Source organism: Pristiophorus japonicus, chromosome 21 (genome assembly GCF_044704955.1).
Source record: "Pristiophorus japonicus isolate sPriJap1 chromosome 21, sPriJap1.hap1, whole genome shotgun sequence".
Taxonomy (NCBI): domain Eukaryota; kingdom Metazoa; phylum Chordata; class Chondrichthyes; family Pristiophoridae; genus Pristiophorus; species Pristiophorus japonicus.
Genome location: NC_091997.1, coordinates 31,312,512 through 31,339,863, shown reverse-complemented (window position 1 = coordinate 31,339,863; position 27,352 = coordinate 31,312,512). Strand labels below are relative to the sequence as shown.

General features: G+C 44.3%; 1 protein-coding gene across 3 annotated transcripts in view; it reads left to right on the top strand.

Annotated features, from left to right (window-relative positions):
* Positions 1-27,352, top strand: part of arhgap23a (Rho GTPase activating protein 23a) — a 482,417-nt gene that overhangs the window by 152,656 nt on the left and 302,409 nt on the right. Inside the window, exon 1 of one of the 3 annotated variants that reach the window (XM_070864539.1) lies at positions 13,086-13,537. The exons of the other annotated variants lie outside the window; for them this stretch is intronic. Within the exon in view, the coding sequence (XP_070720640.1) occupies positions 13,484-13,537 (54 nt within the window). The 5' untranslated portion in view covers positions 13,086-13,483. Of the gene's footprint in view, positions 1-13,085; positions 13,538-27,352 lie in introns of those variants that run through there. 3 annotated transcript variants of the gene reach the window in all.

Genomic DNA, 27,352 nt, shown 5'->3' with positions numbered 1-27,352 from the left:
CTACCACAGTGCTGTTAGAAAGGATGTTCAAGATTTTGACCCAGCGACGATGAAGGAACGGTGATACATTTCCAAGTCGGGATAGTTTGTGGCTTGGAGGGAAACTTTTAGCTGGTGGTGTTCCCTGCTGCTCTTGTCCTTCTAGGTGGTAGAGGTCACGTGTTTGGGAGGTCCTGTCGAAGAAGCCTTGGCGAATTGGTGCAGTGTATCTTGCAGATGTTACACACTGCAGCCATGGAGCGCCGGTGGTGGAGAAAGTGAATGTTTAAATGGGGTAGGTGGGGTACCGATCAAGCAGCTGCTTTGTCCTGGATGGTGTCGAGTATCTTGAGTGTTGTTGGTACTGCACTCATGCAGGCAAGTGGAGAGTATTCTATCATACTCCTGCCTTGAGTGGGAAGTCAGGAGGTGAGACACTCATCGCATAATACCCAACCTTCGACCTGCCCCTGTACCCACAGTATTTATGTGGCTGATCCAGTTTCTGGACAATCGTGACCACCAGGATGTTAATGGTGCAGGATTCAATGATGGTAATGCCATTGAATGTCTAGGAGACGTGGTTAGACTCTCTCTTGTTGTGGCGCGAATATTACTTGGCACTTAGCAGCCCAAACCTGGATGTTGTCCAGTTCTTGCTGCATGTGGCTTGAATGGCTTCATTATTTGAGGAATTGCAAATGGAAGTGGACATTGTGCAATCATCAGCAAATATCCCCACTTCTGATCATATGATGAAGGGAAGACTGTGGATGAAGCAGCTGAAGATGGTTGGACGTAGGACACTGCCCTAAGGAAATTGTGCAGCAATGTCCTGGGGCTAAGATGATTGGCCTCCAACAAACACAAATGTCTTCCTTTGTTCTAGGTATGACTCCAGCCAGTGAAGAGTTTCTCCCTGATCTCCATTGACTTCAGTTTTAATAGGGCTTCCAGCCAAAGCAAGAGTCCAGTTGGGGTCACCACATTATAGGAAAGGTGTGATTGCATTAGAGAGGGTACAGAGAAGATGTATGAGGATGTTGCCAGGACTGGAGAATTTTAGCTGAGGAAAGATTGAATAGGCAGAGGTTGTTTTCTTTAGAACAGAGAAGGTTGAGGGGAGACCTTATTGAGGTGTATAAAATTATGGGGCCTAGATAGAGTGGATAGGAAGGGCCTACTTCCCTTAGCTGAGAGATCAGGAGTTGAGAACTTCTTTCAACCAGAGGGTGGTGGGATCTGGAACTCACTGCATTAAAGGGTGGTAGAGGCAGAAACGCTCATCACATTTAAAAGATACTTGGATGTGCACTTGAAGTGCCGTAACCTACAGGGCTACGGACCAAGAGCTGGAAAGTGGGATTAGGCCAGATGGCTCTTTTTCGGCCGGCACAGACATGATGGGCCAAATGGTCTCCTTCTGTGCCGTGAATTTATATGATGCAATGATTCGTAGGTGCCACACTCGGTCAAATGCTGTCTTGATGTCAAGGGCAGTCACTCTCGCTTCACTTCTGGAATTCAGCTCTTTTGTCCATGTTTGTATCAAGGCTGTAATGAGGTCTGGAGCCAGGGGTCCTGGAGGAAGCCAAACTGATCATTGGTGAGTAAGTACCACTTGATAGCACTGTTGATGATACCTTCCATCACTTTGCTGATGATTCAGAGTGTGCTAATGGGGCAGTTATTGGTCGGATTGGATTTGTCCTGCTTTTTCTGGAGAGGACATTGCTGGGCAATTTTCCACTTTATCGGGTAGATGTGGGCTTCTGTTAAAGTGAATGGAGCCGCTTCGAGCTATTCCAGTAGTAAGTCACCAGAACAGGTGAATAGGAAAGTACAGACCTAACATTGTGGTTTCCATAAGCTAAAAATAACCAAATATATTTCCTTGGCCAATCAGCATAACAAAAAACCCCCCAGATTATCTGGTCATTATCACATTGCTGTTTGTGGGAGCTTGCTTCTGCGCAAATTGGCTGCCCCGTTTCCTACATTACAACAGTGACTACACTTCAAAAGTACTTCATTGGCTGTAAAGCACTTTGAGATGTCCGGTGTTCGTGAAAGGTGCTATATAAATCCAAGTCCTTTTTTTCCTCTTTCAAAGTAATTTCTAAGTACATTAGGTATGAGCAGGAATTTATTCCTGTGATTTCCTTGATCAACTGCATCCAGTCTCTGTTATCATTGCCCTCTGACAGATTGACAGTAATGCAACAACAACTACTTATAATTATATAGCACCTTTAATGTAGTAAAGCGTCCCAAGGTGCTTCACATGAGCGTTATCAAACAATTTGACACTGAGCCACATAAGGAGATATTAGGGCAGATGAGGTAGGTTTTAAGGCGACATCCCCACTGACACCTGGGAGTCCCTGGCCAAAGACTGCCCTAAATGGAGGAAATGCAACCGGGAGGGCGCTGAGCTCCTCGAGTCTCGTCACCGAGAGCATGCAGAAAGCAAGCCCAGGCAGCGGAACGAGCGTGCGGCAAACCAGACTCCCTGCCCACCCTTTCCTTTAATCACTGTCTGTCCCATCTGTGGCAGAGACTGTGGTTCTCGTATTGGACTGTACAGCCACCTAAGAACTCATGCTAAGAGTGGAAGCAAGTCTTCCTCGATTCTGAGGGACTGCCTATGATGATGATGATGAAGGAGCATCTTAAAGGAGAGGAGAAGTGTACAGGCAGAGAGGTTTAGGGAGGGAGCTCCAGAGCTTAAGGCCTTGGCAGCTGAAGGCACAGCTGCCGATGGTGGAGCGATTAAATTTGGGGATGTTCAAGAGGCCAGAATTGGAGGAGCACAGATAACTCAGTGGGTTGTAGGGCTGGAAGAGATTACAGAGATAGGAAGGGGTTTTGAAACAAGGATGAGAATTTTAAAATCAAGATGTTGTTTAACTGAGAGCCAATGTAGATCAGCGAACATAGGGATGCTGGATGAACGGGACTTGGTGCGTATTCAGACATAGGCAGCAGAGTTTTGGAGTTTTGGATGACCGCAAGTTCATGGAGGGTGGTCGATGGGAGACTGACCCAAGAGTGCATTGCAATAGTCCTGTCTCGAAGTCACAAAGGCATGGATGCATTGCAGTGTTGCTATGTTTTGCAGGATGCAATAGAAACATTCAATACTCTCTTGGGCTATCTGAAAGGTAGCAGTAGCACAGAAGATGAGCATGGATGGTTAGATTAACTTTCCAAATTCTTTCTTTAATTCATGGAACAGGTCAGCAGTATTTAGTTACTAAATTCAAATCACTGATAATCATGGATTATGTAGATCCTGCTTGTATTTGTTGACGTTTGGCATGTCAATATTCCAGTAGCTGTAACGTATGTGAAATTAGCAAAAGATAAATCAGCATCCATTTTATACTTTCTCTTATCATTTAGTCCATTTTTGACCAGCCTGTGTGATGAATTAAGAGGATTTGGAGTGTTAGGATAAACCTTCTGTCGCTGCTAGCCTGGTTGTGAATCCTAGTGGGCTAGAGTAAAGTATGGTAAATGAGATACTTTCAAATCTTTTATTAATAAAACTCTGTGTGGTGAATTTCCTAATTTGCATTTATGTATACTGCATTCTCTGTTCTCTTTGTGTGTTGGTATTTTGTGTCTCACATGGTACAAAATACCTCGAAGAACAGAGGAGTGTGTAAAATATTCAAACCATGTTAGTATTGGGTTTATACCTATATTGCTGCACTATCAATATTGGATCATTGCTTCATTTTGATTTAAGAGCAGTTTAAGTCTGTTCATTGGGATTGGGTCTTTTAATATTTTCAGAGGCCCAGGTGAGTGCTGGTTGTCTTGCATTATTGTCTGATCCATAAAGCACATGAAATGCTCTGACTAGGACATGAACTGTTAATTCTTTCTGGGATGTTGGAATCCCTGCAGCATCTGTTTTGTACCATATTTGATGAGAACTTACTGAAGGTGAATTTTCATTATTAAAACTTAGAACCAAATGCTGTACTGCTTTAAACACATTTTTTTTCGCTTTTTGAAATAGACAAATCTGACAAAATGAGAGCATAATAAACCAGCAACATAAGCAGTGATATGATCATCTCACAGTGTAACATTCAGGTGTTCAACATGATTCATCCATATTTCAGTGCTTAACATTTTACTGTATTAGATGGGCGTCGGGTTGTTTTTAGAAGCTAAATTTAAGGCACGTGGGTTGTTTTAACCACTACACTGCACCGTGCATAACAACAGTGAAATTCATTCTAAGGATTAAATAGCATTACCTGAATTTAAACAAACCTGCCTCCACTGTGTAAACTCAGTATCTGATCATGTACATTATGTAATGGGTTTAGAATTCCAAGAGAACATGGATTGACCTGGGGACTCCACCGTCAGCTGTATTTAGCGTCAAACTGCATCATGTGACATTAGCTAAATTGTCACATTTTTATCCTGATTTCAAAACGTGAATGTTACGAATGAACTACTGATTTAAAAGGAAACTGATTATGTAACACTGTTCCACAAATCAAATTTTATTTGTTCAGGCCACGCATTTTACAATTTGTACAGTACAGATTACACAGTCGTTCTGTCCTGTCCTTCGCAGCTGTTGGGCTAAATATATTTGGGGAGGACAGGGAGGTTGGAAGCGGGGTGGTTCTTTGCAAGGACAGAGAGGTCAAGGGTGGGTTTTTTGAAGAGGATGGTGATAGTTTTGAAAGGGAGGGGGATAGTACCTGAGGAGAATAAACAATTTACAATATCCTCTTGCAAGGGGGCCAGGAATGGAAATTGGATGATTAACAATCTCATGGACGAGATATGCTCGATGAGGATGGAATAGGGAGAGAGGGGAGTTCAGGGCTAGGGAAGTGGGGGAGCCTGGGGTGGGGGGTTGGCTTGGTGAGAAGGGGTTAGAGGCAGCTGAACGGATGGTCTCACTTGGTTAGCTCCGTGTACTTGTTGAGGTGAGGCTAAAAGTGGGCAACAGAGAGGAATTTTGGGATACAATTGGTAGTGAAGTCAAGAAGCCGGGGGCTGTCTTTGCTTTCCAGGATGTTCTTGGAATAGCTGCTCTACAGTGTTGCTCAAGGCTCTGGAATACCAAAAATAATTATGCATATGCCATTGTTTTAAAATCATCATTTGCAACTTTAGAATCATAGAGCACAGAAGGCCATTAGACCCATCATGTCAGTGCTGGCTCTTTTGAAAAATCTATCTAATTTGTCCCACTCCCCTGCTCTTTTGCCAAAGCCCTGCAAGTTGCTCCTTTTCAAGAATTTATCGAATTCGCCTTTGAAAGTTAGTATTGAATCTGCTTCCACCACTCTTTCAGGTAGTGCATTACAAATCATAATAACTGGCACAAAAAAAATCCTAATTTTTCCCCCCTGGATTTTTTGCCAATTATCTTAAATGTGTGACCTTTGGTTACCGTTCCTCCTGCCAGTCCAAATAGTTTCTCCCGAATGACTCTTGTCAAAACCACTCATAATTTTGAAGACCTTTATTAAACATCCCCTTAACCTTCTCTGTTCTAAGGAGAACAATCGCAGCTTCTCTTGTCTGTCTACATAGCTGAAGTTCCTCATCCCTAGTACCAACATTTCCTCTAAGCTGCGTGGCCATGCAGCTCTCTGCCGGTCCTGCGCAGCCCGGGACTGGCTTTTCCAATGTTAAATTTCGCGTATATGAAAAACTGTGAATGGGCTTATAAGGGCCGCGCACCCAGAAATAAATTGGGGGAACATTGCTTAGTACATAAGAACATAAGAAATAGGAGTAGGCCATACGGCCTCTTGAGCCTGGTCCGCCATTTAATAAGATCATGGCTGATCTGATCATGGACTCTGTTCCACTTCCCCGCCCGCTCCCCACAACCTCTTACGCCCTTATTGTTTAAGAAACTTTCTATTTCTGTCTTATTCAATGTCCCAGCTTCCATAGTTCTCTGAGGCAGCGAATTCCACAGATTAACAACCCTCAGAGAAGAAATTTCTCCTCATCTCTGTTTTAAATGGATGGAGATGAGGAGAAATTTCTTCTGTTAAAGCTCCTTTGCACCCTTTATAAGGCCTTCCTAAAGTGTGGTGCCCAGAATTAGATACAATACTCTAGTTGAGACCTAACCAGTGATTTATAAAGGTTTACCATATCTCTTTACTTTTGTACTCTCTGCCTCAGTTTATAAAGCCAAGGATCCCCTATGCTTTTTAAACAGCCTTACCAACTTCTTCTGCTATCATCAAATATTTGTGTTTGATTGTATCATGTAGGTGGACATAATACTGATTTTGCTTGAATTGATTTTGCTTTTGAATCAAAAGGTTCAAATAGTCTTTTTAAACCTTATTTTAATTTGCTACTTTTGGTGGGTGTTTTACTGTAAGAACTATGTGGGACATGACTCAAAATGTATTTGTGCAGCAACTTGGGAGGGACACCCAGTAAATGAGTAATGCAGCAAAACAAAATCAGGAATTTACCTCAAATGTATGCTGTAACCCAAAATGAATAGGTATAAATAGAAAATTGTTTTATGTACTGAAAGTATATATTTTATGTGATCGGTATTTACTATACTTGGGGTTTGGTGTCTGGATTATTAAAAAAAAAAAATTATATATCTAAATTTTAGAATGTGATGCTTCGGGCAGACGGAACTGAGCATGTAATTATTAATTTATTGATGCCATCGTGCAACACCAAAAGGGTTTGACCTATTTTTATGCGTTCTCCTAGAATTATGTATGTTTTGATGCCTTGCTGCAAATGCGCTGATAGGTGCTTTAAGTAATGTAGCTTTGTGTTTGCACTTGAAACACACTTATTTGTGCAAATCGACTGAAGTCCAGTAGACTGATTGTACAAGAAAAAGTGACGAGTAATAGCAATATGTAGATTTCTAACAGTGGACTGAAGTAAATAAAATATAAGTAAAAGTTTAGTAATGCATTTTTTATATTTCATTCAATTGGCATTTTTTTTTAAGTATGGTGATCATTCTATGTGTTGTCTCCTTATACACTACTATAAATTCACACGAGGCACATTCTGCAGACAAAGTCACTCTATGACCTGACCTTTATTCACCGGGCCAAGAAGTGATGACCCTGCATGGGACCTCTCTTTATATACCTGGATGACCAGGTGAGGAGTGTCTCCCACAAGTTCACCACCTGTGGTCAAGGTGTGCATTTCTTACATATATCAGTGTTGCTACATAAAGGTTACATACAAGACATCACCTCCCCCTCAACATCTTATTGGGATCATAGGTTAAGTCTCTCTGGTGGTCTGCGTTCTCTTGTGGAGCGCCGCAGTTGGGGCTCTGGTTGTTGAGCCTTGGTATGCGTGTCTGTCACCTGTGGTGATTCCGGCTTGTCCGGGCTGACCGCAGGGACTGTGCATGCTGCTGAATGTTCTTGTTGCTCGTTTACTGGTGGTGGTGTGAATACCATCTCATGATCTTCCTCAGTGTCCATGCTGAACCTTTTTTTTAAACTTGGTCCAGATGCTTGCGGCATATCTGCCCATTGTTAAATTTAACCACTATGACCCTATTCCCCTCTTTGTCTATTACAGTACCCTCAAGCCATTTGGGCCCCAAAGCGTGATTGAGAACAAATACGGGGTCATCAATTTCTATACATCTCCCCCTTGAATTTCGGTAATGGTACTCGTTTTGGGACTGGCGCTTGCCCTCAACAATGTCGGACAGGACTGGATGAATGAGGGACAGCCGAGTTTTGTGTGTTCATTTCATGAGTAGCTCGGCGGGCGGGACCTATAGGCCAGCAGGAGGCGCGATAGGCGGCATTGAAGGGAGGGTCCTTGAATCCGGAGCATGCCTTGTTTTATGATTTGGACCGCATGTTCCGCCTGGCCATTGGAGGCCGGCTTGAACGATGCTGTCCTGACATGGTTAATGCCATTACCCGACATGAACTCCCGGAATTCGTAGCTTGTGAAACATGGGCCATTATCGCTAACAAGGATGTCCGGCAAGCCGTGGGTCGCAAAGACCGCGCGCAGACTCTCCACGGTGGATGTCGTGCACGAAATCAAAATGATGCACTCGATCCATTTCGAGTACGCATCAACCACAATGAGAAACATTTTTCCCATGAATAGGCACGCGTAGTCTACGTGAACATGGCCTGGTGGGCCAGGGCCATGGGCTGAGCGGGGCCTCCCTGGGGGCATTAACTAGCTGGGCACACGTCGTGCACCTGCGAACACAGTGTTCCAGGTCTGAATCAATTCCCGGCCATCACACATATGACCGGTCAATGGCCTTCATCAGCATGATGCCTGGTTGCTCGCTGAGTTCCCTGATGAATGCTTCCCTGCCCCTCTGGGGCATGACTACCCAGCTGCCCCATAGTAGGCAGTCGGCTTGGATGGAGAGCTCATCCATCCGTCTGTGAAACGGTCTGACCTCCTCAGGGCATGCTCCATGTGCAGGCACCCAATCCCCAGTCAGGACACATTTCTTAATCAAGGATCGGAGGGGATCTCTGTTGGTCCAGATTTTGATCTGGCGGGCTGTGATGGGGGAGCCTGCGCAATCAAAGGCATCGACAGCCATGACCATCTAAGCACTTTGCTCCGCTGCTCCCTCAGTGGTGGCCAGTGGAAGCCTGCTGAGCGCGTCAGCGCAATTTTCGGTGCCGGGCCTGTGCCGGATGGTGTAGTCATATGCAGCGAGCGTGAGAGCCTATCGCTGTATGCGAGCTGACGCATTGGCATCAACAGCCTTGCTGTCTGACAGCAGGGATGTTAACAGCTTGTGGTCCGTTTCTAATTCGAACCTCCTGCCAAAAAGGTACTGATGCATCTTTTTCACCCCATAGACACATGCGAGTGCTTCCTTCTCAACCATCCCATATCCCCGTTCAGTTTGAGAGCGTGACCTGGAGGCATAAGTCACAGGTTGTAGTTGGCCCTCAGCGTTACCCTGCAGCAACATGCACCCAACCTCATAGGACACGATGCATCACATGTCAGAACCAATTTCTTATGGGGGTCGTACAGGGTCAACAACTTATTTGAACAAAGTAGGTTCCGCGCCCGATTGAAAGCCCGTTCTTGACAGTCCCCCCCAAAACCAATCGCAACCCTTACACAGGAGCACATGTAGTGGCTCCAACAATGTGCTTAAGTTCGGCAGAAAGTTCCCGAAATAGTTCAAGAGCCCCAGAAATGAACGCAACTCCGATGTGTTGCAGGGCCTGGGCGATCGTTGAATCGCCTCCGTTTTGGATTCGGTAGGCCGAATCCCATCTGCAGCAACCCTCCTGCCCAGAAACTCGACCTCAGGAGCCAAAAATACACACTTAGACTTCTTGAATCGCAGGCCTACCCGGTCCAGTCGGCGTAGCACCTCCTCCAGGTTGTGGAGGTGTTCCTCGGTGTCACGACCGATGATGAGGATGTCATCCTGAAATACGATTGTTCCAGGAATGGATTTGAGCAGGCTTTCCATGTTTCTTTGAAAAACCGCGGCCACTGATTGAATGCCAAACGGGCACCTGTTGTAAACTAACAGTACCTTGTGCGTGGTGATGGTCAGTAGTTTAGATTCATCGGCCAGTTCTTGGGTCATGTAGGCTGAAGTGAGGTCCAACTTGGTGAACAGCTTGCCGCCTGCCAGCATGGCAAAAAGGTCCTCCACTCTCGGGAGCGGGTATTGGTCTTGTAGGGACACCCGGTTGATAGTGGCCTTGTAGTCGCCACAGATCCTGACCGAGTCATCCGCTTTTAGGACGGGAATGATGGGGCTCGCCCAGTCACTGAATTCAACGGGTGAGATGATGCCCTCTCTCAGCAACCGGTCCAACTCGCTCTCAGTTTTCTCCCACATCACATACGGCACAGCTCTGGCTTTGTGGTGCACTGGTCTGGCGTCCGGGGTGATGCGTATTACTACTTTGGTACCTTTGAACGTCCCGACGCCAGGTTGAAATACTGATTCAAATTGCTGTAGGACCTGTGAGCATGAACTTCGCTCCACAGATGACATGGCGTGCACATCCCCCCCATTTCCAGTTCATCTCCGCTAACCAGCTCCTCCCCAACAGTGCGGGACCATTGCCCGGGACAATCCAGAGCGGCAGCCGGTTCACCGATCCATTGTGTGTGACCGCCAACATTGCACTGCCTAGCACTGGAATGATTTCTTTGGTGTACATCCATAATTGCGTCTCAATGTGTTCTAGTTTGGGTCTGCTGGCTTTGAGTGGCCATAGTTTCTCGAATTGTTGGACACTCATAAGTAACTGGCTGGCCCCTGTGTCCAGCTCCATGCATACCGGGATGCCGTTTAATCGGACTTTCATCATCATAGGTGGCGTTTTTTTATATGAGCTGTGGATGTTTGCCACCTGAACTTCAGCATCCATTGCTGTGTCCCAAGCATCACCCTGCCTTGCAGACCCCTCTTGTGGTTCATCTGCCTCGTAAATTAGCCTGCACATTCTGGCTAAATGTCCACTGAAGTTACAATTTCTACAGATGAATTGTTGGAACCTGCAGGTTTTTGCAGCATATCTACCCCCACACCTCCAGCATAAGCTGAGATTGTTGTGAACAAAAGGGTTGTTACCAGGCATTCCTCTCTGATTGTCTCTCTGATTACTCTTGAGCACTCTGTTAGTGGGTGTCAATGGCCCCATCCCGGGACGTATTGTCCCTTGTGATGGTGTAAATGGCCATTCAACCTGCCATTGTCTCTGTTGATGACCCACTCTAGAGTCTGTTACTGCCTGGGTGGTGTTGAATTGCCCTTGCCTGCCTGCAGGGTTCTGAGTCACGTTTACAATGTTAACTCCCTGCTCCATCGCCACATTGGGAGCATAGTTGCGCGTGTATATTATCTTGGTTTCCTCCTCCCCCGCCATGAAGGTCTGAGCCATCACAACACCGCCGCTTCCAAGGTCAAGTCCTTGGTCTCAATTAGCTTTCTGAAAATCCCGGCATGCCCAATGCCCTCAATGAAGAAATCCCGTAACATCTCCCCCGTGCAGGCGTCTGTGAACTTAGAGGCTGGCCAAGCACCGAAGGTCCGCAACAAAGTCCGGTATGCTCTGTCCTTCCCGACGTCTGTGTGTATAGAATTGGTGTCGGGCCATGTGTATACTGCTCGCCAGTTGGAGGTGCTCACTGATCAGTTTGCTGAGCTCCTTGGTTTTGTCCGCCGGCATCTCTGGTGCGAGCGGGTCTTTCATCAGCGCGTACGTCTTAGGTCTTCAGCTGGTCAGTAGATTGCGCCCTTCGCTTGTCAACCGCTGCCTCTCCCAGCCAGTCCTTCGTGACAAAGCTCTGCTGGAGCCTCTCAACGAAATCGTCCCAGTCCTCACCAACACAGTACTATTCCTCTGAGCTACCGGTGGCCATTCTCGTGAGTCGTTGATTCCCATTTCTCGTCGTCAAATGTTGTGTCCTTACACACTACTATAAATTCACATGAGGCACATTCTGCAGACAAAGTCACTCTGTGACCTGACCTTTATTCACCGGACCAAGAAGTGATGACCCTGCGTGGGACCTCCCTTTATATACCTAGATGACCAGGTGAGGAGTATATCCCACGTTCACCCCCTGTGGTCAAGGTGTGCATTTCTTGCATATATACAGTATTGCAGTGTTGTTACATAAAGGTTACATACATGACACTATGGTATTTTCATAGCCCAAGAACATAAGAATATAAGAAATAGGAACAGGAGTAGGCCATCTAGCCCCTCGAGCCTGCTCCGCCATTCAACAAGATCATGGCTGATCTGGCCGTGGACTCAGCTCCACTCACCCGCCCGCTCCCCGTAACCCTTAATTCCCTTATTGGTTAAAAATCTATCTATCTGTGATTTGAATACATTCAATGAGCTAGCCTCAACTGCTTCCTTGGGCAGAGAATTCCACAGATTCACAACCCTCTGGGAGAAGAGATTCCTTCTCAACTCGGTTTTAAATTGGCTCTCCCGTATTTTGAGGCTGTGCCCCCTAGTTCTAGTCTCCCCGACCAGTGGAAACAACCTCTCCGCCTCTATCTTGTCTATCCCTTTCATTATTTTAAATGTTTCTATAAGATCACCCCTCATCCTTCTGAACTCCAACGAGTAAAGACCCAGTCTACTCAATCTATCATCATAAGGTAACCCCCTCATCTCCGGAATCAGCCTAGTGAATCGTCTCTGTATCCCCTCCAAAGCTAGTCTATCCTTCCTTAAGTAGGGTGACCAAAACTGCACGCAGTACTCCAGGTGCGGCCTCACCAATACCTTGTACAGTTGCAGCAGGACCTCCCTGCTTTTGCACTCCATCCCTCTCGCAATGAAGGCCAACATTCCATTTGCCTTCCTGATTACCTACTGCACCTGCAAACTAACTTTTTTTTGGGGATTCATTCCAATTCTTTGTCAGATCTGCTAAAAGAGTTTCATTCCAATTCTTTGTCAGATCTGCACAAGGACCCCCAGGTCCCTCTGAAGTGATGATTCACTCCACAAAAAGCAAAACTGATTGTAAGCGTGTAAGAAAATAACACTAACGTTCTGTTACAGAATCATTTTAAGTCCCAATTTAGTACCCAGGAAGTAACAACTGGACTATTGTACATGGTGACTGTATTTGGTTATTCTTTCACTCATAACATAAAAAAACAGTAGAAACATGCAGTCCACTGTTGTATTACTTTGTTTCGGATGAATAATAACAGTTCTTGAAATTTAGCTCAATACACATTATTAATAGTTTGTCTTTCTATAAAGTAAAAGGCACATTTTGGTAAGTTTTGTTTCTCTCTCCCAGCTTTCTGTTGCCTCCAAGCATAAATACTTCCGGAGAGGCAAATTCAGCAGTTCTATACTCTAGGCTAGAGTCTGAATCTTTTTACTTCTGAGATGAGATGACTTTAATACTCTTTTTTTCTATTAGGCTGCCTGCATTCGCTTTGGTACTGTGCAGACAGGATTTGGGTGCAGTCTCTTTAGTCCATGTGCTGTTCCAGCGTTTCCGTCACATGCTTCCCCTGTCAGTTGGAATGTTTACTGGCAGGGAGCCTCCTCCTTTTCTCATTCTAGCGTGCCGCTTATATCACAGCAGTAGTGTTGTCGATCTGATTTAGAAAAAGAGAAGAGGCTCCAGCGAACACCAATGCTTTGTGATAAGGAGCACAGCCTAAAAGGGATACACGTAGTAACATGCTGCTTGTTTTAAATGTGTTTTATTTGCCTGATTCATTTAAACTTTCTATGTGTCCACAGTAAGGCTCTGACAGATTCCCTGGTGCAGAGTACTGGAAGTTGATTCTGCTTTCCCCTTTGGCTGTGGACGGGATGATAATTAGAAGACCAATGCATGCTCTTCCGCAGAGCAGATAGGCGGCTTTAGCCTGGGGAGGGGGGAGACTACGAACTGACTGCAAATTAAGATCTGGGCTGGAATATAGATTTGCGAGGCTTGTTACTACACTCTGAAAACTCGGAGGCACCCCATCTCACAGATGAATGGCGTGGCTTTCTGTCTCGTTGGAATTCCACCCTACGTGGAGGCACAAGTAAGTAATAAGTACAGAACACCGGGCCCGACAGTGCTGTCTGCACTGAGGCTGCAGTATTTCCTTTAATTATAACGCATTTGTGACTAAGAGGATTAACATAGAGGAATGCAAGACCGTTGAGGTAGAAAATGAGCAGGAAAAATAAGGGCAAATTGATTTGAAGTTCTGACACTGCATTACATAGAATGTCGCTATGAAGTTATGGGTTATAATGACGGGGTCTTGTCTTGCTTTCAACTCTTGTCTTTTGGCAGTTGTATTCTTGTTTTTAAAATCTGTTGCTGTACAATATTGTGTTCTGTTGTAACGGCTTCAGTAAGTGTTGGTATAACAGTGATGTTTTCTGGTTATGAGTGGGGGCAAGCGGAGCCGTGTCCACTTAAAATCAGCAGTGCTTTTCTCTTTGAACAATGCTGCTTTGTAATAGGCACTAAATCGGAGTTCAAACCTTTTCTTGTACCCCGTTCTCTCTCTATTCAGAGTTAAAAGAGCAGAAAACAAAACCACGTGTTTTGTGACGGGGATCAGCATTCATCAATCGCTATATCCGAGAAACAGTAGTTCTCTAATATAGTTCTATTGCAGCAATTTGTAGAAATTGCTAGAAATTCTGTGGTGGGTATATGGGAGTTTTCACTGATTTAAAGTGGCCAGTCTTCAAATTGTTCCTTTATCCTGAAAATGTTTAGCCAAATGCAACAGTTGATTATGTTTGATAATCACAGAATGTGTATTTTGAACTGAGGTTAATGACCACTATGTTTTGAGAACATAAGAACATAAGAATTAGGAACAGGAGTAGGCCATCTAGCCCCTCGAGCCTGCTCCGCCATTCAATAAGATCATGGCTGATCTGGCCGTGGATTCAGCTCCACTTACCCGCCCGCTCCCCATAACCCTTAATTCCCTTATTAGTTAAAAATCTATCTATCTGTGACTTGAATACATTCAATGAGCTAGCCTCAACTGCTTCCTTGGGCAGATGATTCCATAGATTCACAACCCTCTGGGAGAAGAAATTCCTTCTCAACTTGGTTTTAAATTGGCTCCCCCGTATTTTGAGGCTGTGCCCCCTAGTTCTAGTCTCCCCGACCAGTGGAAACAACCTCTCTGCCTCTATCTTGTCTATCCCTTTTATTATTTTAAATGTTTCCATAAGATCACCCCTCATCCTTCTGAACTCCAACGAGTAAAGACCCAGTCTACTCAATCTATCATCATAAGGTAACCCCCTCATCTGTGGAATCAACCTAGTGAATCGTCTCTGTACCCCCTCCAAAGCCAGTATATCCTTCCTTAAGTAAGGCGACCAAAACTGCACGCAGTACTCCAGGTGCGGCCTCACCAATACCCTATACAGTTGCAGAAGGACCTCTCTGCTTTTGTGCTCCATCCCTCTCGCAATGAAGGCCAACATTCCATTCGCCTTTCTGATTACCTGCTGCACCTGCAAACTATCTTTTTGGGATTCAAGAGTTTCATGCACAAAGAGTTTCATGCACAAGGACCCCCAGGTCCCTCTGCACCGCAGCATGTTGTAATTTCTCCCCATTCAAATAGTATTCCCTTTTTTTGTTTTTTTTTCCCAAGGTGGATGACCTCTCACTTTCCGACATTGTATTCCATCTGCAAAACCTTAGCCCATTCGCTTAACCTATCTAAATCTCTTTGCAGCCTCTTTGTGTCCTCCACACAACCCGCTTTCCCACTAATCTTTGTTTCATCTGCAAATTTTGTTACACTACACTCTGTCCCCTCTTCCAGGTCATCTATGTATATTGTAAACAGTTGTGGTCCCAGTACCGATCCCTGTGGCGTGGCACACCACTAACCACCGATTTCCAACCCAAAAAGGACCCATTTATCCCGACTCTCTGCTTTGTGTTAGCCAACCAATTCTCTCTCCATGCTAATACATTTCCACTGACCCCGCGTACCTTTATCTTCTGCAGTAACCTTTTATGTGGCACCTTATCGAATGCCTTTTGAAAATCTAAATACACCACATCCATCGGTACCTCTATCCACCATGCTCGTTATATCCTCAAAGAATTCCAATAAATTAGTTAAACATGACTTCCCCTTCATGAATCCATGCTGCGTCTGCTTGATTGCACTATTCCTATCTAGATGTCCCGCTATTTCTTCCTTAATAGTTTCAAGCATTTTCCCCACTACAGATGTTAAACTAACCGGCCTATAGTTACCTGCCTTTTGTCTGCCCCCTTTTTTAAACAGAGGCGTTACATTTAGCCGGTGGTACCTCCCCAGAGTCCAGAGAATTTTGGTAGATTACAACAAATGCATCTGCTATAACTTCCGCCATCTCTTTTAATACCCTGGGATGCATTTCATCAGAACCAGGGGACTTGTCTACCTTGAGTCCCATTAGCCTGTCCAGCCCTACCCCCCCTAGTGATAGTGATTGTCTCCAGGTCCTCCCTTCCCACATTCCTGTGACCAGCAATTTCTGGCATGGTTTCTGTGTCTTCCACTGTGAAGACGGAAGCAAAATAATTGTTTAAGGTCTCAGCCATTTCCACATTTCCCATTATTAAATCCCCCTTCTCATCTTCTAAGGGACCAACATTTACTTTAGTCACTCTTTTCCGTTTTATATATCTGTAAAAGCTTTTACTATCTGTTTTTATGTTTTGCGCAAGTTTACCTTCGTAATCTATCTTTCCTTTTTTTATTGCTTTCTTAGTCATTCTTTGCTGTCGTTTAAAATTTTCCCAATCTTCTATTTTCCTACTAACCTTGGCCACCTTATATGCATTGGTTTTTAATTTGATACTCTCCTTAATTTCCCTGGTTATCCACGGCTGGTTATCCCTTCTCTTACCGCCCTTTTTCATTGGAATATATTTTTGTTGAGCACTATGAAAGAGCTCCTTAAAAGTCCTCCACTGTTCCTCAATTGTGCCACCGTTTAGTCCTTGTTTCCAGTCTACTTTAGCCAACTCTGCCCTCATCCCACTGTAGTCCCCTTTGTTTAAGCATAGTATGCTCGTTTGAGACACTACTTCCTCACCCTCAATCTGTATTACAAATTCAACCATACTGTGATCACTCATTCCGAGAGGATCTTTTACTAGGAGATTGTTTATTATTCCTGTCTCATTACACAGGACCAGATCTAAGATAGCTTGCTCCCTTGTAGGTTCTGTAACATACTGTTCTAAGAAACAATCCCGTATGCATTCTATGAATTCCTCCTCCAGACTACCACGTGCGATTTGATTTGACCAATCGATATGTAGGTTAAAATCCCCCATGATTACTGCCTCCATTATTTCCCATGCTTCCATTATTTCCTTGATTATTGCCCGCCCCACCGTGAAGTTATTATTTGAGGGCCTATAAACTACGCCCACCAGTGACGTTTTCCCCGTACTATCTCTAATCTCTAATGAGACCATGCAATCGACCTAAGGTACTAACAATTATAATGTGTAGCCTTGTAATATGCTTTACCTAGCAGAAAGAGCTTTTGGTTTATAAATAATATGGCAATTGTGTTGATTAGACAGCTTGTGAGTATTTGTTTTTCTTACTGAAAACCATATTTGTGAAAATCATTCTGTCTTTCATCTTGAATCTAATTAGTATGCATGGATGTGTTATGTAAATTTAACATTGTTTATTGTGGGATTAAAAATCATTTGCCCAAGTCAGAAGGTACAACGCAAACTCTCTTGTGATGTAAATGAGATCTACCTAACTCAAAATTTGAATAGTGCCAGATGCATGAACTGCTGGTCACTATGTACTCTTCTGCTTCAGTCTTGATTATGTTCTGAATGGGATGTTTCCTGGAGCCTCCGTTTGTAACTTGCCTAAGCGTTTCTTGTGAGAGTGCATCTGCTTGTCCTAGATAAGTAACCATTTGGATCTTTGAATTTCCTGTAATTGTGAATGTTTTTTGTTTTTTTGAGTGTCCTTTACGCTTTCACTCCATTCAGCACCTGTGACCAGAGGCCAGGTGGGTGACCTGCCCCAGATTCTGCTGATTGGAATTGGCTCCTGGGAGGTGTACAAAAGTGGCTAGGGAAATTCTCCCTCATTCCCATTGTGACTTGTCTGGGTCAGTACCTTACTCGCCTCACTCACCCACCCACCCTTGTAATAAGCCCAAGCCTGGGAAACCGACAGTGTTGGGAAATTAAACCTGTGCTTTTCCATTCCTTGGCGCAGTATGTTGGTGATTTCAATTTACTCCGCCACCTAATGATGATAAATTGTTGATTCACTGTACTCGTGAATCTATGAAACTAGTACTAGTCCTATTTAGAGCTTTGAACTTTCTTTTCTACAGTGGAAAGTTCTGATGCGAGTGCTAATTGAAAGGAAATAAAATGCCAAGCGCTCAGAACAGAGGAGTCTACAAAAGAAGCAAAGTTGTATATCCTGAATGAATAATCAAAGTTCCATAGTGAATCATGTCTGTGGGCATCTTGTACATACTTATATGTAACACTTTAAAGTGTACATCTGCCTTTTTGTTTAGCTCCCTTAAATAGATATAGGTATATTGTGTTGGTTTTGAAGGATTAAAATGGTTTGCTTGTGTACAGAATCTCTGGCATACATTATAAGCTGTGCATGAATGTAGATAATGTCAAAAGGTGACCTCATTTCTAAAGTCTTTGAACTTCTAATGGTCTGTCTGGCCAATGTCCCCATATGGTAAAAATTATTCTTTAAAAAAAAAGTCCATTAAAGAGGTGTCTGGGTCTGCTCAAATCCAATATTAACAGGGCACATATGGAAATTTTATCAGAAGTACTAATAATATTGCATATTTTAATTCAATATTTTACATTTAATCTTTTTTTCATTTTAAAGAACGCATTTTATAAATGTATACTGCACAATGTTTTTTTTATCCCATTGTCTGTTTAAGGCTCCTTGGATGTTTCTTTGAATGCTTAGTATATTACCAAAGTATATTTAGTATATATTGGAGCTTGTCGTTGGATAATATCATTCAAATAACATATGCAGGGTTTACTGCAGTGGTTTATGGATATTAGGTACTGGAACTGCATTAATGGGGGGAATTTTAACCTCATCAAACGGGTGGATTGGGGTTATATGGTTCGTTAAAGCGTTAACAATCTGAATCTCAACCAGAAGCTGCTTTCAAACCGCCCACAACCAGTTTCAACGGAGACGGGATGGGCAGCCAACCCACTCCGTCCCAGGAGGTGGGTTGGCTACTTAAATATTATAATGAGGCTGGAAGCCTCTACTTTAACCTCCATTGTGAATTTAACTGTCGCTGGTGAGGTTCTGCAGGTCTCATGAAACCCGCCACTTAATGCAAGGCCAGGATTGCTGGATCCAGGAGGTAAGTGCCTTTACATTTACCTCCTGGAACTAGCGTCCCTACTTAACCCACTCCCTGCGATCGGAGACCCCCCCCCCCACGAGGCTTCCGATTTCTCCCCCCTCCCCCCATGAGGCCTCCCAATTTCTCCCCCCTGTCAGCCACATGCTCCTCCGATCACTCCCTGACACCCTCCCCCTCCTCCTCTTTCCCCCCCCCCCCCCCCCCCAAGCCCTTACGTGATCTCTCCCTCCTCTCTGTGGCCTAGTGCAACAGGCCTACCTGCCCGAAGCCATCCAGCCTCTCAATCTGGTTGGCTGTGGGTGGGAAACAGGTTTTTCATGCAAATTGTTCTCACGGGTTTCCCAACCATTTTGGAGCCCCTGCCCCCTGCTCCCAACCTGTCTTCCCCAGTAAAGTTCAGCCCAATATGCTTGTACACGTGTTGCCTCCACCTCCTTACCTCAGTGCTGTCTTTCTGTCTAGCTCTTATCTCTGGCCTTTGTTCTTTTTTTTTGTAACTTGACTTTTGGAATCAGATGAATAAATGAATCATCAATGACAATCAATTCTAGAGACATCCAGCAAATGTGGAGCGCTTAGGGCAGGGAGCCTGAGTGATACAATGATCTAAGCTTGGTCATTGTACCCATAAAGAAGGAATGCACCTTCTACTCAAATATACTCCATAATCAACTATTTGATGTTGAAGCAGGCACATCTGTTCAAGACTAGAGCTGCCATACAACACATTGCTGTCTCTGACCATGTATTTTATACCCTATCCTCAGCCCTCACAAGTACCAGTGCCAAAATCCCACACACTTTGCTGATTCAAAGCTTCTGTCTTCCCCATAGAGGCATAGGTAAAGATACCTCCCAAAAGTGAGAAGCCACTTAAACAATCTTGAGGGTGTTTGTTATTGTCTACTCCTTCACCAAGAAGCATATAGGAATGCAAAACTGGAAATACCAGGAGCAAAGAACAGAGAAGTTAGATGCCGAACATGAAAGGCAGCATTTGAAGATCAATGCGCTAGTTCAGGAAGAGGTTAACCACTCATTAGAGAGAGTAGAAAAGTACCCTGATACACCAGTAGAAAATATTCTGAACAAGAGGACAAACTAGGGATCCTCCTGGCATACAGCCTGCAGCAATAAGCACAGAACAAATCTACGACCTCAATTAAAAATGCAGAGAACAGGGTAACCTTAAACCTAAGTGAGATCAATAAGTAGTTTGCAGACTTCTGTATCTTAACTTGGAGTCCCAGGTTGCTCCTCGGTTAAAATGTCAATATCAACCAATGAGCGGCAATACATACAAAACCTGTAGTCTGGTAAAGCCCCTGGACCCTGTGCCTACTTATCATACTATAGATCAATATTTCTGCTCCATACTAACTACAAAATACTAGATTCTGCCTACCAGTTTGGTCACAGTTGTGTCCAGCTTAGTCTTTCACTGAGCAAGCAGGCTTTATATAGGGCTCTGCCATTCTGGATGCAACACTAGGTGCTTTTTCAGTGTGGTGTACCACTGCAAAAGCAACCTGGTAATCTCCTTTAGCACAGCGAAGGTATTTGACTGTGTGGCATTTCTTCTTGCGGTAGTTGGACGAATGGTCTTTGGCAAAGTGTTGTGAAGTGAATTAAGATCCGATTCTTCAAGCTCGCATCCATCATGCACATTAGTGGCTTGAGTTCCCTGCATTCCTTCTTTTAAAGAGGGTCCCATCAGCTCTCCCCTTTACTATGGCGATAGGTCCCCTAGTGCAAACATCAGACTGAGTTCTGACATCTATCAAGTAGAGGCGGCATCAGGAGCCAAACATAAATTATCTCTATGTATGTTGATAATATCCTTCATTATGTAACTTTCATCTTCCAAATAATCAAGAAGTTTGGCTGATTCCAAGGATACAAGTTGAACTATTGCAAAGTCCAGGTTACGTCTTTCATCCAAGGCACCCCTGCACACATTTGTGAGTCATACTGTTTTTTGTGTGGTTACGATCTGGCCTCAAATACCTAGCGATAATAGTAACTCAAACTTGCTGATTTATGCAAAAGAAACATTAAAAATGAAAGTAATGCCCTGCCTCCTTTTTCAGATGCTGCCAGTCAGAGTCCCAGTTCAACAATTCTGAACTGTGGGAGCCTGACTGGTCTGTGAGTGACTCTTGCATCTATGATTAGGCAGGAAACTGCAAATACACCCAGGTTTCCAAGCAGGAAGATGGGCTCAGTCTTCCCAATCTTGGAAACTACTACTGGATTCCCAATTTTGGGAATTATGGGTATTGGGAATTATGGGAGTGAGACGAGTAAGGTACCCACACAAGCTGTTGCTGGACAAACAGCCACCTATACAGCTTGCTCTTATTAGACCCCCAGATAAGGCCACCGCAAGGCTGAATACACCCCATTGTAACAACAACATTTATAACCTGGAAAGAAGTCTTTGTCTCACCCAAAGCATCTATCAGTCTTTTCCTCACTCTGGCGCAATGGAGAATTTCCAGACACATTCACCGTGGGTGGATTCAGCTGGAATGAGAAAGACATCATTAGGCTAGGCCACCTCCTTGATCAGGGACTAAATTATTCCTTGCCAACAACTGGCGTACAAATTGCACCATCCCAAACCACCATTACCATTACTTTAAAAGTAAACGTTTCCTCTCGCACCTGGCCACACTTCAGATGTGAGCAAGCCCCACTGGAACTGTACCTTCAACCCCAATACACATCCATAAACTTCACCCTATGCTCCATATTTGCCTCCAATTCAAAAAAACCTGGGAGCAACACTTGAACTATGAGAGAGCAGAGGAGGAATGGGACTCGTTTGTCTCACCCAGATACACACATTTTCTCCACTTATACTATCTGATCATTTATGGCAATCTTGGGGTTTTCCAGGCTCCTGGACATGATTAGAACGGTTTTATGTGTTTAAGCCAAACTGCTTCTTAGTTCTAAAGTACAATATGTTAGTTCATGTATATGAGTTACTCCCTTGTTTCATTTATTTAAATTAAAGCTCCTACAATTATGTTCAAATCATACAATCTCAAATGTGTGGGAAATTTATGCTCAAACTCTGCTTTTAGAATGTCTTCCTCCATTAAAGTTTGCTTGCATTGTATTTCTCACTTGTATTTACTGACTGCCTTGTGATACACACTTATCCTGCATGTAGATTTGTATATAAAAAACATTTCTATTCTGAGAGTTGTATCAGTACAGAATGTCTGAATTAGGGTTATGGGAAGTACAGATGGAGTAAAGGATGGTGTGTGTGTGTGTTGTGTATTTGCACTCCTGGTAGTGATTATTTTGGTGCTGAATATCGATGGTAAAGGCAATTGCAGTTTGCTGCTTGTTGCTAACGGCTATGGCTATTGAACTGTGAATTTTCTGGCATTTATTTCACAGTTTAGTGTGTCTCCTCGTTGCTTACCATTAATTTGCTGTGTAGAAAGGCTAGTGTTGAGGCATTCTGGAGGATTTTTAAATTGCCTGAAGGCTCACAGATGTTGCTTTTTTCAGTTTTCTTTTAAAAGGGTTGAACATTGATATTGTCCCAGAGCTGCTTATTAGAAACTTGGGAATAAATTGAAAACCTATGTTCTGTGTCACTTGTAAGAAATCACATTTTGATGGGGTAATAGAGAGGGCTGATGAGAGCAATTCTGTTTGAAGAGATATACAGGTATATGGACTTTCAAAAGGCGTTTGATAAAATGCCACATAATGGGCCCAAGTTTTGGCCTCAGTTGCTCCTGATTTTTGGAGCAACTGGTGTAGAACGGAGTATCTTAGAAATTCAAATTCTCGGCATTTAGTTTGCTCCAGTTCTAGTCAGTTAGAACAGTTTCACTTTGGAACAGAATTTTTTTTTCAAAAGGGGTCGTGTCCAGCCACTTACGCCTGTTTTCAAAGTTTCGGCAGTGAAAACTTACTCCAAACTAACTTAGAATGGAGTAAGTGAAGATTTTTGTACGCTCGAAAAAACCTTGTCTACACTTTAGAAAATCAGGCGTAGGGAATGGTGGTTGGGGGGTGGGGGGTGGTTAAAGGGAAGTTTACAAACATTAAACACTTCAGTTTTACAAATAAAGAGCCATCATTAATAATAAATGATAAAAACATCAATAAATCAACCAATAAATCAATAAAAAAAAATTAATAAGAAATAATTTTTTTTTAAATCAATAAATAAAACATTTTCTACTTACCGACTGCAGCACCGGGAGCTCTCCAACAGCATGCTGGGATGACTCCCCGCCCCCTGTGTGTCTCTGTCAGTGTCTCTATCTCTCTGTCTGTCTGTCTGTGTGTGTGTGTGTGTGTGTGTGTGTGTGTCTCTCACTCTGTCTGTCAGTGTCTGTGTTTCTGACAGCGAGGGGAGGGGGTAGAGGGAGAGAAGGGGGGCAGGGGCAGGGGAGGGAGGGAGAGAAGGGGGGGGAGGGGAGGGGAGGGGATGGGGGGGAGGGGAAGGAGAAAGGGGGGAGGGAGGCTGAACAGGCCGGGCTTGGCTGGGCCCAAGACTTCGGGCAGGGCCCGTCCCTAGCACCAGATTTACAGGTAGGTGGCGTCGGGTTGGGGTCGGAAGCACGGGTCGGGTCGGGGGGGCGGAGGGAGGTCGGGTCCGGTCCGGTCGGGGGGGGGGGGGGCGGTCGGGAGCACGGGTCGGGTCGGGGGGGAGGGGGGAGGAGGGAGGAGGGAGGGAGCGTGTGTCGGGGGCAGTGGGAGGGAGGTCAGGTTGGGTCGGGTCCAGTCTGGGTGGGAGGTCGGTTTGGTTCAGGGGAGGGGGGAGGAGTCGGGGTGGGGTCGGGTCTGGTCCGGGGGCGGGGGGGAAGCGGGAGTCGAGTCGGGTCGGGAGGAAGCAGGAGCTGGGCGTGGGAGGCAGCCTTATGCACGCAGCCCCAGTGAAGCCATTGGCCAGGGCTAGGGGCTGCGTGCTTCAGGCCCCTCCCACACAGTTTTGGGCGCCTGGAGGTACTGCACATGCGCGCCCACTGTAGCGCGCATGTGCAGAGGTCCCGGCACTGTTTTCAACGCGGGGACCTAGCTCTGCCCCCCACAGCTCGTGCTGCGCCGCGCCCGACTCAAGAAGACCAGCAGGGAGCCGGAGAATCTGTAAGTTTTTTTTTAGGCGCACTTTGTGGCGCGAAAAATGGGCGTCCAGGTTGGGGCTGCGCCGTTCTAGGCGCGGTCCGAAACTCGGGCCCAATAGGTTTGCCAACAAAGTTGAAGCCCATGGAATAAAAGGAACAGTGGCAGTATGGATACAAAATTGGCTAAGTGACAGGAAACCGAGAGTAGTGGTGAACGGTTAATTTTTGGACTGGAAGAAGGTATACAGTGGTGTTCCCCAGGGGTTGGTACTAGGACCACTGCTTTTCTTGACGTATATTAATGACTTGGACTTGGGAGTACAGGGCATTATTTTAAAATTTGCAGATGACACAAAACTTCGAAGTACAGTGAACAGTGAGGAAGATGGTGTTCGACTTCCAGAAGACATAGACAGACTGGTGGAATGGGCGGACACGTGCCAGATTAAATTTAATGCAGAAAAGTGCAGTGTGATATATTTTGATAGGAAGAACGAGGAGAGGCAATATAAACTAAAGGGTACAATCCTAAAGGGGGTGCATGAAGAGAGAGACCTGGGGGTGTATGTGCACACATCGTTAAAGGTGGCAGGGTAGGTTGAGCAAGCAGTTAAAAAAGCATACAGGATCCTGGGCTTCATAAATAGAGGCATAGAGTACAAAAGCAAGTAAGTTATGATGAACCTTAATAAAACACTAATCGGCCTCAATTGGAGCATTATGTCCAATTCTGGGCACCGCACTTTAGGAAGGATGTGAAGACCTTGGAGAGGGCACAGAAAAGATTGACAAGAATGATTCCAAGGATGAGGAACTTCAGTTACGTGACTAGATTGGAAAAGCTGGGGTTGTTCTCCTTTAGAGCAGAGAAGGCTGAGAGGAGATTTGATAGAGGTATTTAAAATCATGAGTCTAGACAGAGTAGATTGAGAGAAACTGTTCCCATTGGTGGAAGAGTTGGGAACCAGAGGACACAGATTTAAGGTGATTGGTTAAAAAAAAACAAAGACAACACGAGGAAAAAAATGTTTTATGCAACGAGCGGTTAGGATCTGGAATGCACTGCCTGATTGTGGTTTTCAAAAGGGAATTGGGTAAGTATCTGAAAGAAAAAAACTGCAGGGTGACGGGGAAAGGGCTGGGGAGTGGGACTAGTTGAGGTGCTCTTGCAGAGATCCGGCACGGGCTCATCGGGCCAAATGGCCTCATTCTGTGCTGTAACAATTCTGTGATTCTAATTTTGTCTCAATCATTAATCCTGACATTGTATCCTCCTGAGTGCAGAGATCACTGAATTCTTATTTTTAAGTTATAAAATTTGATTCTGTGGGTTATGAATGTATGAAATGGATGAAATATGTAATTTAGCAAATCAGACATGTAACAGAATCTGCTTCAAGTACTTTTTGTACCATGGGCCAGCACAATTTCAAAGTGCTATTTATATTTCTGTTGAAAGGTCAGCGACCTGAAAAGTTAACTCTGTTCCTCTCTCCACAGACACTGCCTGACCTGCTGAGTATCTCCAGCATTTTCTGTTTTTATTTCAGGTTTCCAGTATCCGCAGTATTTTGCTTTTGCATTACAGCCTATTTACATTTACATTTGTTCAATGGAGATTGCAATTGGAAGACTTTAAAAAAAAATCAAAGGATTATTAGTGCTGAAATCCCAAATGGAGAACAAATGTAGGTTGGAATAGAGTTTTGAAACTCATATTTTCTCTCCTCTTCTCCCCCTCAACCCCAACCCCCCCCCCCCCCCCCCACCACAATCAGTTTTCTTGCCCTCCTCCTTGATGGTGTAGACTTTTGCCAGGGTACAGTTTTACAGCCCATTACTGTCCACTACCTCCCTTCAGTGGGTATTCTTCGTGTGTCCGACTGAGTGAAGCCCCCAAAATCAAATAACCTGCCAATATTTAATGTGGACCCGCACTGTTCCGAAGAGTCGTTCAGTTCATATTAATCGGAAGCAGAAACTCTCTTTGCCACCTTCGTGGCCTCAGTATGCCAAAGCCAATTGCAGTGCCTTTTACTACCACCTTTTAATACAGCTGAGATTGGCTAACTCTGAAGAGACTAAATCTAATCAGAGACTTTCTGGTATGATTTATGTTGAGAATATTTATATTTATATATATATATATATATGTCCAACATAAAGAAGAATAAGAATGCCCTGCCATTGTTCGAGCTAGGATAGGAAATACAATCTGATACATCATCATCATAGGCGGTCCTCGAACGAGGATGACTTGCTTCCACACCAAAAGGGATGAGTTCATAGATGTTTTAGTGCGCACACATATCACAGTGTGGGCTGGACCATGCTGCCCCTGGGCCCTCAGCTCTTCTGGCCCAATTTTAATACAGCAATATTGCTGGCTACTCTTGATGGTGATGATTATAAGAACTTAAAAAATAGGAGCAGGACTAGGCCATTTGGCCTCTCGTGCCTGCTCCACATTCAACAAGATCATGGCTGATCATAAACTGTCATAAAGATAACCCAACTTCTGTCTTGTGTATTTGGCCAAACATGTTAAATGTAGTAGAACGTGATGTTATTAGTGATTATGCAGAATAAATATATGATTGCAAAGAAAGTATTTCAAAGCTGTGAGCTTTCAGTTAATAATAGCATGAAGCCTGAGTAGTTTATGTCAACTGAACATTCTTACTGTCATACTAAATTCTTAAATATTTGATATGATTTTGTTTCTTTAAATCACATATTGAAACATACAAGATTCTGTGGGCGAATGACAAAATAGATTCTGAGAGATTATTTCCCCTGGCTGGAGAGTCTTGAACTTAGGGGGCCTAGTTTCCGGATAAGGGGTCAGCCATTTAAGACAGAGATGAGGAGGAATTTTTTCACTCGGGGTTATGAATCTTTGGAATTCTCTACTCCACCAGGCTGTGAATACTTAGTCATTACATTCACAGATTAGATGGATGGATTTTTGGACTCTAGGCGAATCTAAGGCTATGGAAAGTGGAGTTGAGGTCTAAGATCTTATTAAATGGTGGGGCAGGCTCGAGGGGCCGTATGGCCTACTCCTGCTCCTATTATGTTCAATATGCTTTGCATGAGCTTACAATACTTGAATCATATTGGAGTACCCTTGATGAAGAAGGGGGAAGGGCACCATTTTTAAATTGAACTTGGATTTCCTGTTTGTGTGTCTTTGTCTTTTCCTCTCTTTCCACTCTCACCGCCCCCCACCCCGCCTCCCGCCAATCTGTGCTGTGCAAGTCGTAAAAATGTCATTGATTTTTTGCAGCAACTTTCGGATATCTTCCCTCGGAAATTAGCCAAAAGACATACTTTTAATTGAATTAGAAAGAA